The 13,935-nt window shown below is 40.4% G+C and overlaps 1 protein-coding gene across 3 annotated transcripts in view; it reads right to left on the bottom strand.

The window, feature by feature from the left end:
• Nucleotides 1–13,935, bottom strand: part of NOL4 (nucleolar protein 4) — a 107,548-nt gene that overhangs the window by 23,460 nt on the left and 70,153 nt on the right. For all 3 annotated transcript variants that reach the window (XM_028737061.2, XM_077933064.1, XM_077933065.1), the window contains exon 6: nucleotides 11,335–11,618. In XM_028737061.2, the coding sequence (XP_028592894.2) occupies nucleotides 11,335–11,618 (284 nt within the window). The remainder of the gene's footprint in view (nucleotides 1–11,334; nucleotides 11,619–13,935) is intronic.

Genomic DNA, 13,935 nt, shown 5'->3' with positions numbered 1-13,935 from the left:
ATCTCTGCCAGTTTATGAGATATGAACATCTGCGTGGGTAAGTTGCGATGATGTACAACCAAGATGAAGGATCTCCACTGCAGATCTGTGATTTGGGAATGGAACCACCTCTGGAAGGCTGTGCTGGAGTCTCACTGTGACTAACTTGTATTGGGCCTATTTGTATTGTACAGTACTGCGCCATTCCGTTAGTTGGAGGTATGATGCAACTTCTCAGCCCTCCTCCCATTTCTTGCTGCTCAAAGGCAAGAATAGGAGGCACAGAAACAGATTAAGTAAAGAGATTTTTTTTAAAAAAAAAAAAGTAGAGAATACTTGGCATCTGGAAATGAGGAGACTCTAAGTGCTCAGAATGGGATGGGTAGACAGGTTGTGGGTGGAGAGAAACAGGCCATAAAAACCATTCAGTTCTTTGCTCTTTTTGCCTCTTTGCATTTCATTTTTTTAACCTTCTTTCTCACAGAATCATAGAATTGTCCGAGGTGGGGCTCAAACTCACAACCCTAAGATTAAAAGTCTCATGCTTAACTGACTAAACTATCATGTTTTCCTTCTGTTCCAATTTCTAGCCTTTAACCAGTTATCAGCATTGTGTCTGCTCTGCATCCTCCTCCTGAACAGCAGAAAGTGAACTATGCCGAATCAGAATAACAGGAGGTAGTTCTCCTAGTTTTGTTTACACTAAAACACAAATGGATATGGGGAGCCTGAAGGAATGTGAGATTTTACTTGCTTACACCTTCCTAAGACTAATAACTGGAAGCACTATTTTTGTTTGTTAAACTTCAGTACTCAGTTGGAATCCATACAGGTGCTGGTAATGCAACAGGTTTATTAAACAGGCTGACCAGATGGAAGTGAGGCCAGCAAACCTACAGGTGTACCTTATTATAATGCAATCCATATCTGCTCATATGGCTTCTTCTACACAGCTATTAAAGGTAAAGGTTCTCTGGCCTCTTTTGCTTCAAGCCACCTTAAGGGGAATATACATTTGCCTGTCACAGCTTGAAATAAACAAGCAGGATTTTGCCTGGTCAAAGGGAAAAGTAGGGAGGAGTCCAGAGGCTTAAAGAGTGCTGCACAGTCAAAAGAGGATCATTAAACAGATCTTATATAATATACAATGAACAGTTTGGATTTTACAATTGATTTCTCTAACAGTGTAATCCTCGAGGGTTTGGATTAGTTTGCCTTTTGGCCAATTCCGTTTGTATATTCTTGGGTAAACAGTATCTACTGACAGCAAAAGACAACATTTCTTTGATAATATCTTGGTATATATTACTGTCAAAATAAATTCATGGGGAGAGGTTTTGTATGAAATATACTGAAATGCTTATTTATCTACTACAGTATCTACTTCTGTGTAATATTGACTTGTACAGCCTTCTGCTACATGTTTTGGAAAGTGGTTTGTTCGTCTGTCTCTCTGTTCTCTATGCATGACTGTTCCTGAGGTGGAAGAGAGAGCTTTTGCCTACATTTGGGAGCCATCAGGCACCATTTTGAACCAAGGTGTCAGACTTAAGTGTTCCACACTACACCAATTTGGGTGCCTTGGGAGATTTTGATGCCCGGTTTGTTCTGACAGCTCCCAAGATTGAGAATCAAGGTTTGGTCTATGCTTGGATACCATTGTGAGCCATTCTGTAGGCATCCCAAGATGCAAGTCCAAGCCAAGGTGGTCTCTGGTCTCTTAAGCAGACCTCAGCTTTTGTGGCTGGAGTCTGGGTTGTGGGTCCAGTGTGTCCTTGTGTGGTGAGTACGAGCACCTTTTTCCCCCTAGGTTTTTTATAAGGTTTTTTAAAACCCTAATTAAACATTGACTAAACCCAAATTGATTAGGGGCCGGCTATGGTCTAGTGTTATTGGGTCGGTTTGGGGCCCTGGGGCAGGGGGCAAGACTACACATAGCCTTGAGAGTAACAAATTACACCATCCATTCATAAATCTCAATAATTTTTTGTTTCTTAATTTTCCTGGGCAGACACTTCCAGCTTGTATTAATATAAATTACCGTACCCTGAAAATGTGCCCCTTTATTTTTCCAGAAATGTCTGATAATGCAATTTTTTTGAGTGTCTTCTCATTTTTATGCAGAGCACAATATAACACAGGACTGAAGCATAATCTTTCCATATTTATTTAATATAATTTCACTTCACAGCTTGATCGAAGGCCAGAAAAGCTAAAGTGATGGTTATATAAAATTTGTTCAAGGCATGAAATAACTCTTTCATGAAACTGATTTGATAGGGGGATTTTTTTAAAAAGACTTTTTTTGACTAACACAAATCCTCTAGGAAAAGCAATATGACTGCATTTGAGTGTGTTTTCATCAAGGCCAACAGGTATCCAGAGCTTCCTTGCATGTCTAGTCATGTGATATTAGAAGCAACCAGGATTTTTAATTACACACAATTCTCTAGTGAAGAACAATGGGTAACTACTAATTTAATCTTTGTCCCTTTCACATTGGATGGCCAGTGTTCAAATCTGTATTCTGTGTGATACAAGATAATAGCTGGCTACAACATTATCTCAAACTATAAACACGTGTATGCATATTTCAGTTTAAAATTTCTACCAATTATATTTTACATAAAGACCTTTTCATGGAACTCATTAAGGCAATTTCCAGGGAGTATCCATCTGCAATGGTGAGTGTTATTATTTGCACTCATAGCAAAGTGAATGGCCCTATACCAACCAGTATGGCCGCAAAGCACCTTTCTTCTTTCTGAATACAGAAGGGATATATTAGGTTTGCAGAAAAATACTAGAACTGCACATGGAACAGCGCAGTGCAGAGTGCAAGCACAGTCCCATCTCCAGCGACAGAACATGGAATCTCCAAGCAGCTGCCAAAGTCCCAACTCCCTAGTAGGCAAACCAGTGCTGACACTTGTGTTGAGCACAGTGAAAACGTTATGTTAGCTGCAAGTTCTCTGCTGCTTGCTTCTCTTAGCGATACTATTTCAAGTGTTTTACTGTATTTGCATACCCTCCAACTGTCCTGAAATTGCTGGGACCATCCTTGAGGAATTATGGGTTCTTATTTTGTCATGGAGAGTTCAGATTTAAGCTGCTCTTAAAGGGGCAATGGACTTGCATCTAGCTTTAATGGCCCCTTTAAGAGTAGCTTGGCTCCCCATCTTGTATCCACACCCATTGATATGTTTTGCATCAGGGAATTTTGCAGCCCAGGTTTGAGTGCACACATCGGTGTTGTAGGGTGTGTGTGAGTGAAGGTGTTTCCATAGCCAACAGCACCTAGCAGGAGAAGAGAAGAGCTTCTCCACAGATCCCTCACCTAATTAGAAAATTTTGGTTCTAATCTTAGTATTTGCCTTACATCAACAGTTTTATTATTCTTTCAAAACCTTGCTGCCCCAGTTCCAAGTAATACATTTTCTAAATTCTTGCAGATTCTGAAATGTTAGCCTCAGATTCCTTTTCAGTCATGCTTTACCAACTGCTTCTTTCTCCTTTGCTTATGAATTTTAAAAACCACTACATTTTTCTTCTTCCATAGTTCTACACAGACTAAACCAAAACCTGACTGCAAGAAAGCCCAAAGCAAATCTCTCAGTGACATCAGTGGGAATAACAGAAGACCCCCATCAGTCTCATGCACCAGCAAAGTAAATAATTCTCATTTCATTCTGCTTTTTTACTCTTCATACAAAACTCTTTTACATTAAAAAGAAGACATGAAACAAATGGCTCCAGGGTCACATATTTGTCCTCAGGCCATTTTATGCAAAACTAATGAATTTTTGTTTCTGTACATTTTTGCCATTGGCTAAAATGTTCCTTTTTAAATAGGGGTGGGGGGAGCTTTTTGGTTGACACATAATTCATTGCAACTGCCAATTACTGATGGGTACCGGGAAAAATGTTATGTTAACAGACAAATTTGTATAATCTTCTAAAAGACACAGTTTCTGTGTAGTAATATGCAGCACAATTTTAAGAGCATGTTTACTCTGAAGCAAGTCCCTCTGAGCTCAATGGGATTTACTGCAGACTTCATTTCTCAAATATATCACCAAGGGCTATGAATCATTTTTATCTTGTTGCTCTATTAATTTTGTGATTTGTTTTAATTGGAATATGGTCCTTAACAGTTTGGAAAACTGTCTTTATAGGGGGTGTGAGTAGCTTAACTCCTTTCATAAGAAAGGCCAGGAAAGAAAATATATATCCACTCTCAGTTAAATAATTCAATTGGTAGTTTAACAAATATATATGAATGTATGCATAGTTTTGGAATTCTCCCAGTACTAATTTGAACACAAATTAATAAGGGAAATTAGACAAATAAAGCAATGCTCAAATCATATTTTAACTGAGATTAATGGTTAGACTGCTCCCTGTAAAGTCCACAATCACATAGTGGTGGACCTTGACGTCTCAAATTTGAGTGGTGCCATGTGTGATGCTAAAATCCAGTGCCACCCCCCATCTTCTGTTGTATGTCATAGTTGTGGTGCCTCCTCAGATGCCCCAGAAGCTCTGTGCCCGGTGTGACCACACTAGTTGCATTCCCCTAGATCCACCTTTGCAATCCCAACAAGCTTATGCATTCAGGTGGGTCAGCTACTTTCCTTGTGCGTATAGCTCCTTTATTATTTTAACAAAATGCATAAGTCTTGTTCACACTGTTAATAGTGCACAGAGCAAGATAATAGCATTACTGGTATCAACCCCCCCCCCCCCATTTACAGTGGTAGCCTGTAAGCAGTGGCGTATTTATCTACTCACACTGGTACACTTTCTAACTGCTAGGTTGGCAGAAGCTGGGACAAAGCAACGGGAGCTCACCCCATCGCATGGATTCAAACTGCCAAAAATATGACCGCTGTATGTATGAGGAGAAGGATTGTACCTCGATCCTAAAAAGATATTCCTAAAAAGCTATTTAACAGAGATGGAATTGGGATCTAAGAACATCACAGGAAGCAGGTTAGTCCCCATAAACCATTCATAGGTGAACACATGTGCATAATTAGTTTGCTTAAGAAAACAGATTATGGCAAGTAAAACAGATTATGGCAAGCTTGTTTGTAGTCTGAAACTGTTCTTTTTTTCCTCTCTTTTTTTGTTTTTTTGCATCATTAACTCTCAGTGCCCCTTCAGCATAATGGTAGCATTTATGATGTAGTCCATTAAGCTACATTTTGGTATCTTGAAATGGTTTCAGGAGAGTCTAGAACTCTTCTCTTTTGATCAGATTTGCCTCCACAATTGGGATCATATTTCCTCCCACATCAAATGTGCTCTCAGATTCAGTTGCTTTCCTTTCAAACACAGACATAGATTTCCAAGACTGGAGCCTAACTTTTCAGATTAATTATGAATTGGCCTTTGGACTCGTTCATGCATCTGATGATTTAGATGCTTGAAAGAACTACAGGAACTTTTTATTGCCCAAATTTGGCCCATCCCGTCACCCCCAATTCCCATCAAAAAGGGTGTACTGTAAGTTCTTGAAGGCCTTGCAGGCACTGGCCAATGACTAGCACTCCCATTATGACCAGCATTGAATAACTGTAGTTTCTTGAACTCTCTGTTATTTTCTCTCCACCACCTACCACCTCCAATAAGCAAGTTTATTTTTCCTCTGGTTTGTTTTAAGTACATCCGAATATCATGGTACATATTTTAGCTGGGCTTTGCTTTTCATTTCAAGTTACAAATTGCTAGGAACATTACTGAACAGATAGGATGTTTGCCATGACAAGTCACAGCACAATAAAGAAAAGTAAAACTGCAGAATAGATTGTGCAAAATAAGAGAAAATATGTAAATGCACTCAGGTTGCAGAATTTATGAATCACAGAATTTGGCTCTCCTTGGTGCAGGATTTTAATTGCCTGGGTGCAAAATTTTAATTTGGGTTGTTGCTTTTATAGTACAGCCATGAATAAAATGCAAATGAGGCAATCTGCCAACGGCAGAGGTTTGATGTGGCAGCATTTTGAAGATGGTGGCAGAGAGTTGGATCATTCCAGATATTTCTGGGAAATATAGAAACTTGTTCCAAGCTACCATGGATTTCCCAGTATCTCAGCAATTTATAGCTGGAGGGTTGCTGCAGTTTTATAGCCCCTTTGGATTGTCAAAACTGTGCAAAGATATCAGATTGCAACCAAAAATACCCTCACAGAAATACAGCTCTGCCCAGATCTGAGCATTGATGTTATTTATATTTGTTATTATCATTATGATTGTTCATAAGCAAATATGGCAAGATATTTTTTACAATCCACCCAAATAAGCTGGTCGTGCATAAGGAAAATCAGACTTAGTGCTCACTAAGCATCAAATGTTTATGAATGTCTTTTAGAGTTCCCTTAATTTTAATAGAGTTCCCTTAATGCATTTTTAGGCTCACATGGGAGATAAGAATTGGAAAAACCTACATGGAGAGTCAGCATGAAAAGATCTAGTATTTAAATTATTAAAGAAGTGCAGTAGATATATTTTAAACTTCAACTATAGGGCTATCTTCACAGAAGCTTAAATTAATTAAATTTGTAAACTTCCCTTCATCCAAAAATTTCAAGGCAGTTCACACAATAAAATACAGAATAAAACCACAAAGTACATAATAAAAACAAAAACAAAACAATAACAACTCCCTCCCACAAAGACATTTAAAAGGGCATAGATTATTATCCAGCCAAAGGTCTGGTTGAAGAGGAATTTTTTGCCTGGCACTTAAAGAAGTATACTGAAGGTGCCAGATGAAACTCCTTTGGTGGAGCATTTCACAAATGGCAAGCCACTGCAGAAAAGTCTCATTCTTGTGTTGCCACCATCTGGACTGCTCATGGAGGAGGCACATGAAGAAGAGCGTCAGATGATGATTGCAGTGTTTGGGTTGGTTTATAAGTGGAGAGGTGTTCCTTGGGGTATTGTGGTCCTGAGCAGTTTAAGGATTTATAGGTCAAAACCAGCACTTTGAATTGGGCCTGGAAACTAATTGGCAACCAATGTGGTTGTGCCACGATCAGTGTAATATGCTCAAACTGTCTTGCCTCGGTGAGCAACCTGGCCACTGAATTCTGCACCAACTAAAGTTTCTGAAATGTTTTCAGGAGCAGCCCTATGTATAACATGACAAGAGTCATGATGGCTGCATACTATTTCCAGGATCAGTGTCACTACACCTCTAAACATAAGAGCACCCCTGCTGGAGCAAACCCAAAGGACATCTAGTCCAACGTTCTGTTCTCACAGTGGGCAACCAATGCCTATGGGAAGTGCATAAGCAGCACATAAGTGTAATAACACACTCCCACTTCTAGCAACTGGTAACTGAATACATATGAATACCAGTCACTGGGGAACAACAGTAGCAGAGCATGGCTACCAGAGCATGGACAACAGAAATTAGGCTGTCCCTGTCTGAGAGGTCAAGGATACATTTTCCCCATCTCTTTCCAGACAGAAGTCATCATTCAGGGCAACCAATGCTGTTTCTGTGCTGAAACCAAGCCTAAACCCCAGTTGAAATGGATCATTTTCTGGTGCCCCATCTAAGCTATGCTTGGTTCAATAGGATTTTGTAATTCTAGAGAATGGTAGTGCTGAAGTTCTCTGAAAGTCCAGAGAATATAAATCAGAATATATATTGGGGGATATATCTCTGATTGGGACCTTTAGCCATCTTGTTCATGGTTTCCTTCAGATAATTATGGATGGTTGTAATCAGACATGATATTAAACTATGGTTTGTGCTAACTTTGTAAGCTCTGAGCCATGTTTTATGTTCTAGAAAATCAGGCAAAATATATGGTCAGTTATGCAGGTACTTGAGGCTCACAGGGAAAGCAGGCATTAAAGTCTGAATTGAGCAGAAAGCATACAGGACCTTGGACAGCTCTAAAGTGTCCCTGCTTGCTAATGCAGCTAAAAGAGAAATTGTCTCTACAGGAAGACAGAGACAACTGAAGCCTTATGCAGGCTATCCAAGGTTGATGGGGTAAGTCATGCCTGTCTGGAGGAGCTAGATGGCTGGTTAAAGGCCTTTGCATTGTTTTGTAGTCTTTGATATCTGTGAGGCTTGGAGAGACAGAGGTAATGCAGAAAAGTTGCTAGAGAACAGTTAGAGCACCAGAGGATGGAGGTAGGGTTGTGTCCTCTGGCCAGGAGATCCCTCAATAAGTTACTATAGGTTATTCCCCTGAATAAGTGACTGGAACCTCATCTGGATTCTCCACCATGCGCTGCATAAACCCAGGTTTGGGTTTATGATACAATGGAATGCGTAGGTTTTCTCCCCCCCCCCCCTTGTTTCTCAAATGCTATTCCAAACCATTCAGTATTGCTCAAAGTGTAGCCACTTGGGGTACACCAGGGATAGTCAATATGGAACTCTCTAGATGTTGTTGGCGTAAAGCTCCCATCAGACCATCATTAATTGTTAAGCAACTATGAGTGGGTGATTTTAAATCTCCAAATATTAATGATCAATAACATTTGGAACATAGTGGGACCTGAGATGTAGATGTCATCTTTGTTTTGTGAAAACCATAACAGATACTGAGTAAAAGAACAAATGCACTTGAATAAATTTATGGGTCCCACTGAAGAACCTCTCTTCTGTTGGCATCTCTGTGTTGCAGGAGACAAATGAGGAGTGTCCCTTTGAGGGTAAAGTCAAACTGTTGGAGAATTTCTTTTCTCTGTGCTACTCCCAGCTGTCATTGCTTCTCTGGTTACTGCTGTTGACACGCAATCTGACTGTCTCTCTCCAGGAACTGCGATCATCTGCAAGGAATTTCCACATGGTGGGCTTAATTCTTCCAGCCTTTGTGTCATGTTTGCAGACATATTTGTAACACAGAGTTGGTTGGCCAGCAGGAACAGGCCTAGTGCCAGCTCCCCGTTGAGCACATCCTTGAGGATCCTGCCATCTTCCATGCTGTGTACATGACCAAGTCAGTGTAGATGTTGCTAAGATAGGAGCGCGAACATGCTGTGGGAATGTAGGCTTGGGAGAATACATATTTGTTTGAGACTCTGCCTGCCATGTGATGCCCCAAATCTCCCTGATGCAGTGCATATGGAAGGAATTGATTGTTAGCATCACATTTTCCCACACCCTTTTGGAGAGGTGAGTCATTGCCATAGCTGTTTTGCCAATATGCTCATCCAGCTCAGCATCGATAGACAGGTTGCTGGTTATGGTGGAGTCCAGGTAGGCAAAATCTTCTACCACCTCAAGTGTGAGGTCACCAGTGCTGATGTGTGGAGTGCTGCCAGTATCCTGACCCAGGATGTTGGTCTTTATCAGGCTGATCGCAAGGCCAAACTCCATGCAGGCATGGATAAAATGGTTTATGGGTCTCTGTAGAGCTTCCTTGGAATGAGCTGTCCAGACTGTATCATCTGCAAACAACATCTCTTGGATTAGGAACCCCCCCCCCCACACACATCAAACTGAAGGCATAGGAGAGCAAGAAGTGGGCATCCTATCTTGTTGAGCACTTGAAGAGTCTTTTTCAGCTGACCAGGTCAAAGGCCTTTGTATGGTCTATGAAGACAACGTACAAGGGGCACCTCTATTCTAGGCATTTCTTCTGCAGCTGACGCAGTGAGAAAATCATGTCACCTGCTGACCTCAGAACATTGTGGCTCAGGATAAACTCTGTCAGTGAGTAATTGCAATCTGTTGAGAATTACATGGGCGAACACTTTCCTCGCAGTACTCTGCAGATAGATTGCACAGTAGTTGTTACAGTCATGGCGGTCACCTTTGTTCTTGTAGAGGGTTCACAGTGCTGGGGTCACACATGTCTTGTGGCACTGATCCTTGTTCTCAATACTGCAAGAGGAGGCTGTGGAGGCAGTGGCATAGCGTGGGGGGTGCAGGGGGGGCCGGCCCCACCGGGCGCAACATCTGGGGTTAGGGCAAATCCACAGGTTAGGGGGCGCAAATCCACGGGTTAGGGGGCGCAAATCCACGTGTTAGGGGGCGCAAATTATTTGCCTTGCCCCGGGTGCTGACAACCCACGCTACGCCACTGTGTGGAGGTGTGTCATGAGGGAGGAATTGAGGCCAGCTTTCAGCATTTCTATGGAGATTGCGTCCTATCCTGGGACATTACCACATGTCTGAGAGTTTAAGACAATCTTCAATGGGAGGGAGGGACATCTAGCTCTTCCAAGACAGGCAGAGTTTGGATTGATAACTGTTGATTACTGTATCAGAGACTGTGTTTCCCCATTAATGCAGTTCCTGATAGTGCTCTGCCCATCACTAGGCCCTCTCTCGTTTTTATATTACTTTGTATATTGTAGCCTGTTGATTTTTCTGACTCCTTGAGTATTGAGTCCTTGATTAAGTCCAGCATTGAAAGCATTTTTCTGCTACTTTTTTTTAAAATAAAAAGATAGAATATATTTTTCAATTTCTAAACATATTTACATGAAGCAAATTACAGTGATTTCAAGATCATTTCAGAATACTCATGGAGTTCTCACATTATTCATGTTGGGGGGAGATGCAAAACCAACCAACAACAGAACACAGTGGCACTCAAAGCACTGTCAGGGTAATTTATGATATGTCCCTGATGGTATTAAAATCAGTGGAAGTATCTGGATCCTGTACTCAGTTTCAGTGGTATAAAGATAATAATCCAGTGGGTAATATCAGATTTTAAAAGGCTGGAGTTTTCAGTGATAGAAGCAGAAACAATAATTGCAAGAATTCTGTTAGATTAAATTCAACTCTTCATTCTTCTTACAGTACACATTCATGGCAACTGCCTTCCTATCAGACTAGCTATCTAATCTGCTGGATCTGTCTTTATCTACACATAGTCACCTTATTCTCTCCCAGCTAATACAATAGGAACAACCAGGGGTGCTGGAGGGAAAGTCGTTTGGAAATGTCAACTTCTTAAAGCAAAGTTGTTGGTTTCAATTCAGACATGTTTGTACATGTTTATAGATGGCAATGAAAGCTTTAGTGCCAACTCTGTTGACACAATAAGGATACTAATACATACTGATCATGAAACATGTGTGATTCATCCAACAGGAAGATTTCACAGGTCTTCTCAAAATACTGTATTTCAGATCAGAAATGAAAAACTTGCAGAATGTATTTCTGGTTGATAAAATATTGGTATTTGTTAGTATACTAATATGCACGTGAGAAATAGACAGTGTGAGCACAAAATAGCAGCAACAACTAGGTGTCAACAACTTTTCTAATTTCCTAATTTGCAAAGCCCTTGAACCGTTACAGTAGACTTTTCTTCTTCCTAATCTATGCTCTTGTAATATCTTGTGAACATGGAAGCATCTTACCTTGCTTCCATTTTCTTTTGCCTCTTGCTCCATCTTAAGATCAGATACTAGGATGTTCTTGTACTTGTTCTTTCCATCACTGCTTTGGTCATCTAACCTGTATTCTGACGTGAGCTGAGCAGAGAAGGGACTGTCACTCAGATTCAGCGGCTGTTCATCCGGTTCCAGAGGTGCTTTGCCATTACTGTTGGCTTCTGCCACTTCCCTGCAGTGTGTTCCCCCTGAAGCATTGGAACTGTGTCCTGCAGTCTCATTGCCGTTAAAACTCTCTGCAGCTGAATCATCTATGAAACACATGGATTTACAGTTTTTCAATGGCATGTCATCAACATTATCTTTATACCCAAACAACAAAAAATTGCAAAAAACCCTACAACCTGCTGCCACTCACACAACATTTCCAACAGTTCAGCTGAAAATATTTATGTGATTACCAGTCACTATTAACAGTCACAGAACAGTTAAGAAAATTTCAGCCAGAGCAGATTCTTTAATAACCTAGGCAGGTGGAAAAGGAAGGGCTTATCTTTCCACTTTATACGTGACATCATGACTCACTTGCTTAAGTTATATGGGGGGTGGGAATCTTTACATATCCCAATTATTATGAATTATAGTTCTTTAAACCAGCAAAATATACAGTATTGGAATAGAAAGTTCCCATCCTCTGATGGAAGGAGACTTCCTCCAATGGAAAGACTGCTTCTATTAGGGGATAATGCTCATTCCATCAGTTGGAAGGAAGGAACTATTATATTCATCCTATTGGGAAAGTTTGGGTGATCGTAGCTCAGCTTAATAGGCCAAAGCATGGATGAGCCTTTTGGCTGCACACAAAGCCTCTTGGCTCCTCCCTTCATGGCAGGAATAAACCAGGAAGTCTTCCATTAACTCTAGTCTCCTGTTTCATCCATACTGGGGAACCCAGGGTTAACAGCTTTGGAGGAAAGCAGACTACAGTATTTAAATCAACAGCAAATCATGACTTAATGCCCAGGCTTGTCACAAAGTTTTCCACTATAGTTTCCCTGTTTGGTTGAAATGGAAAACTATATTATCTTAAACAAAATTGTGTCCTTTAAACACTTTTTTTGTTCTGAAGACATTGTTGTAAATAAACATGGTATGAAAAGAAAGTGCAGGTTACTTCTGCCTCTCATGTCAATCCTTTCCCAGGTCAATCAAATAAAAAAATATCCAGCCAGACCAGAAGTTTCAGGACAGCATTAGGACGGTTACAGCAATAATCACAGCAGCTGCATAAAAGGTGGGATGCTGGAGGGTCAGACATGGAAATAGACTGAAGGACAGAATAGGGATTTACAAGTGAGGGAGAGGGTGAGAAAATAGTACAGAAAGAAGAGGGGTTGCAAGGGAAGCCAGAGAGGTAAGAGAGAGTGAGAATGCATGGAATTCACACCACTTGATTTTAGGTTCTCTCATTTTATTGGCTTTAATTTCAAAAAGCAGGCTCTTGTTAAGATTCTGAAATCAAGCAATTATTCAAATCAGAACCGTACTTTTGCTGAGCTAACCTTGCTTCCTGTACTAATTTTAGTATACAGTAATAAGAATAAAAATGAATCACCAATTAAGAACATATGATATAGTCTGGCTTTTGTTTTGTTCTTATGAGACGTTCTAAATCTGTGCTTTCTCCCCCTCCCCCAGTTTGCAAAATACCTTTGCCTGCTCGTGGAAGAATGGTTTCTGTAGCTTTTATGTGCAGTGCATGAATTTCTAAGAAATTTTAGAGAGGCTGACTTACCCTACAGTTTTATGGAGAGGCTGATTGGTCTTTCCCCCATCTTTTTGTGTTATTTTCCCCTCCCCCCAAAACTCATAGTTGCAGCGGGTGACAAGGATATCTCTCCAGCCTAGTTCTCAGAGAATATGAGCTAGTAAGAGGTTGGAAGGAGAGTTTGTTTTAATTGGGGGGGGGGGCTGCCAAAGGGAAAAAATGGGGAAAGAAACCCTCAATCACAAGGTAAACCAATCCCTACCCCTATCTCATACTCACATTCTAGAAATTCACAGTTTCACCTATCCCTGTCCCCCAATTTGTTGAAACAGCTCTTGTTCATTCCATTCATTCCATTCAAACAATGAATATTTACCATTCATTGGCCTCAATTCAAAAATAGTCGTAGAACCTGTAGCTGCATGTTACAATCTATTTTATCTGACAAATGGGAATGTATATTTCACATGACAGTTTGGATTGAAAGCACATTTCACTATTTACTTCAAGTAAGTTTTGCCTGTTAATATACCTGAGCTGCAACTGTTAAGTATGCTGTTGTGTAATATGTGACAACATAAATGATACTTTCATATGGTTAACAAGTTTCTTGTTCATGTAGAGTAGAATCTTAATAGTGACTTTAAAAAAGAAATCTGAATAAGAATACCAAACAAAAGCTAGGTGTGTTTACCCGAGTTACAAAATATTGAATGAAACACTTCAGCTCTCAATAACACAAAAGTTTGTCTGTGGTGGCAATGTGAACAATGGGCACATTTGAGGACTGAGGACAAGGAAGATAAGTGTATGCAAGTGTTTTGGCTATGTTCTGACCAATTGCTGTATTCTAAATATGG

This window comes from Podarcis muralis, chromosome 8, assembly GCF_964188315.1.
Source record: "Podarcis muralis chromosome 8, rPodMur119.hap1.1, whole genome shotgun sequence".
In the NCBI taxonomy this organism is placed as follows: Eukaryota; Metazoa; Chordata; class Lepidosauria; order Squamata; family Lacertidae; genus Podarcis; species Podarcis muralis.
This window is presented reverse-complemented; position numbering and strand designations above follow the sequence as displayed.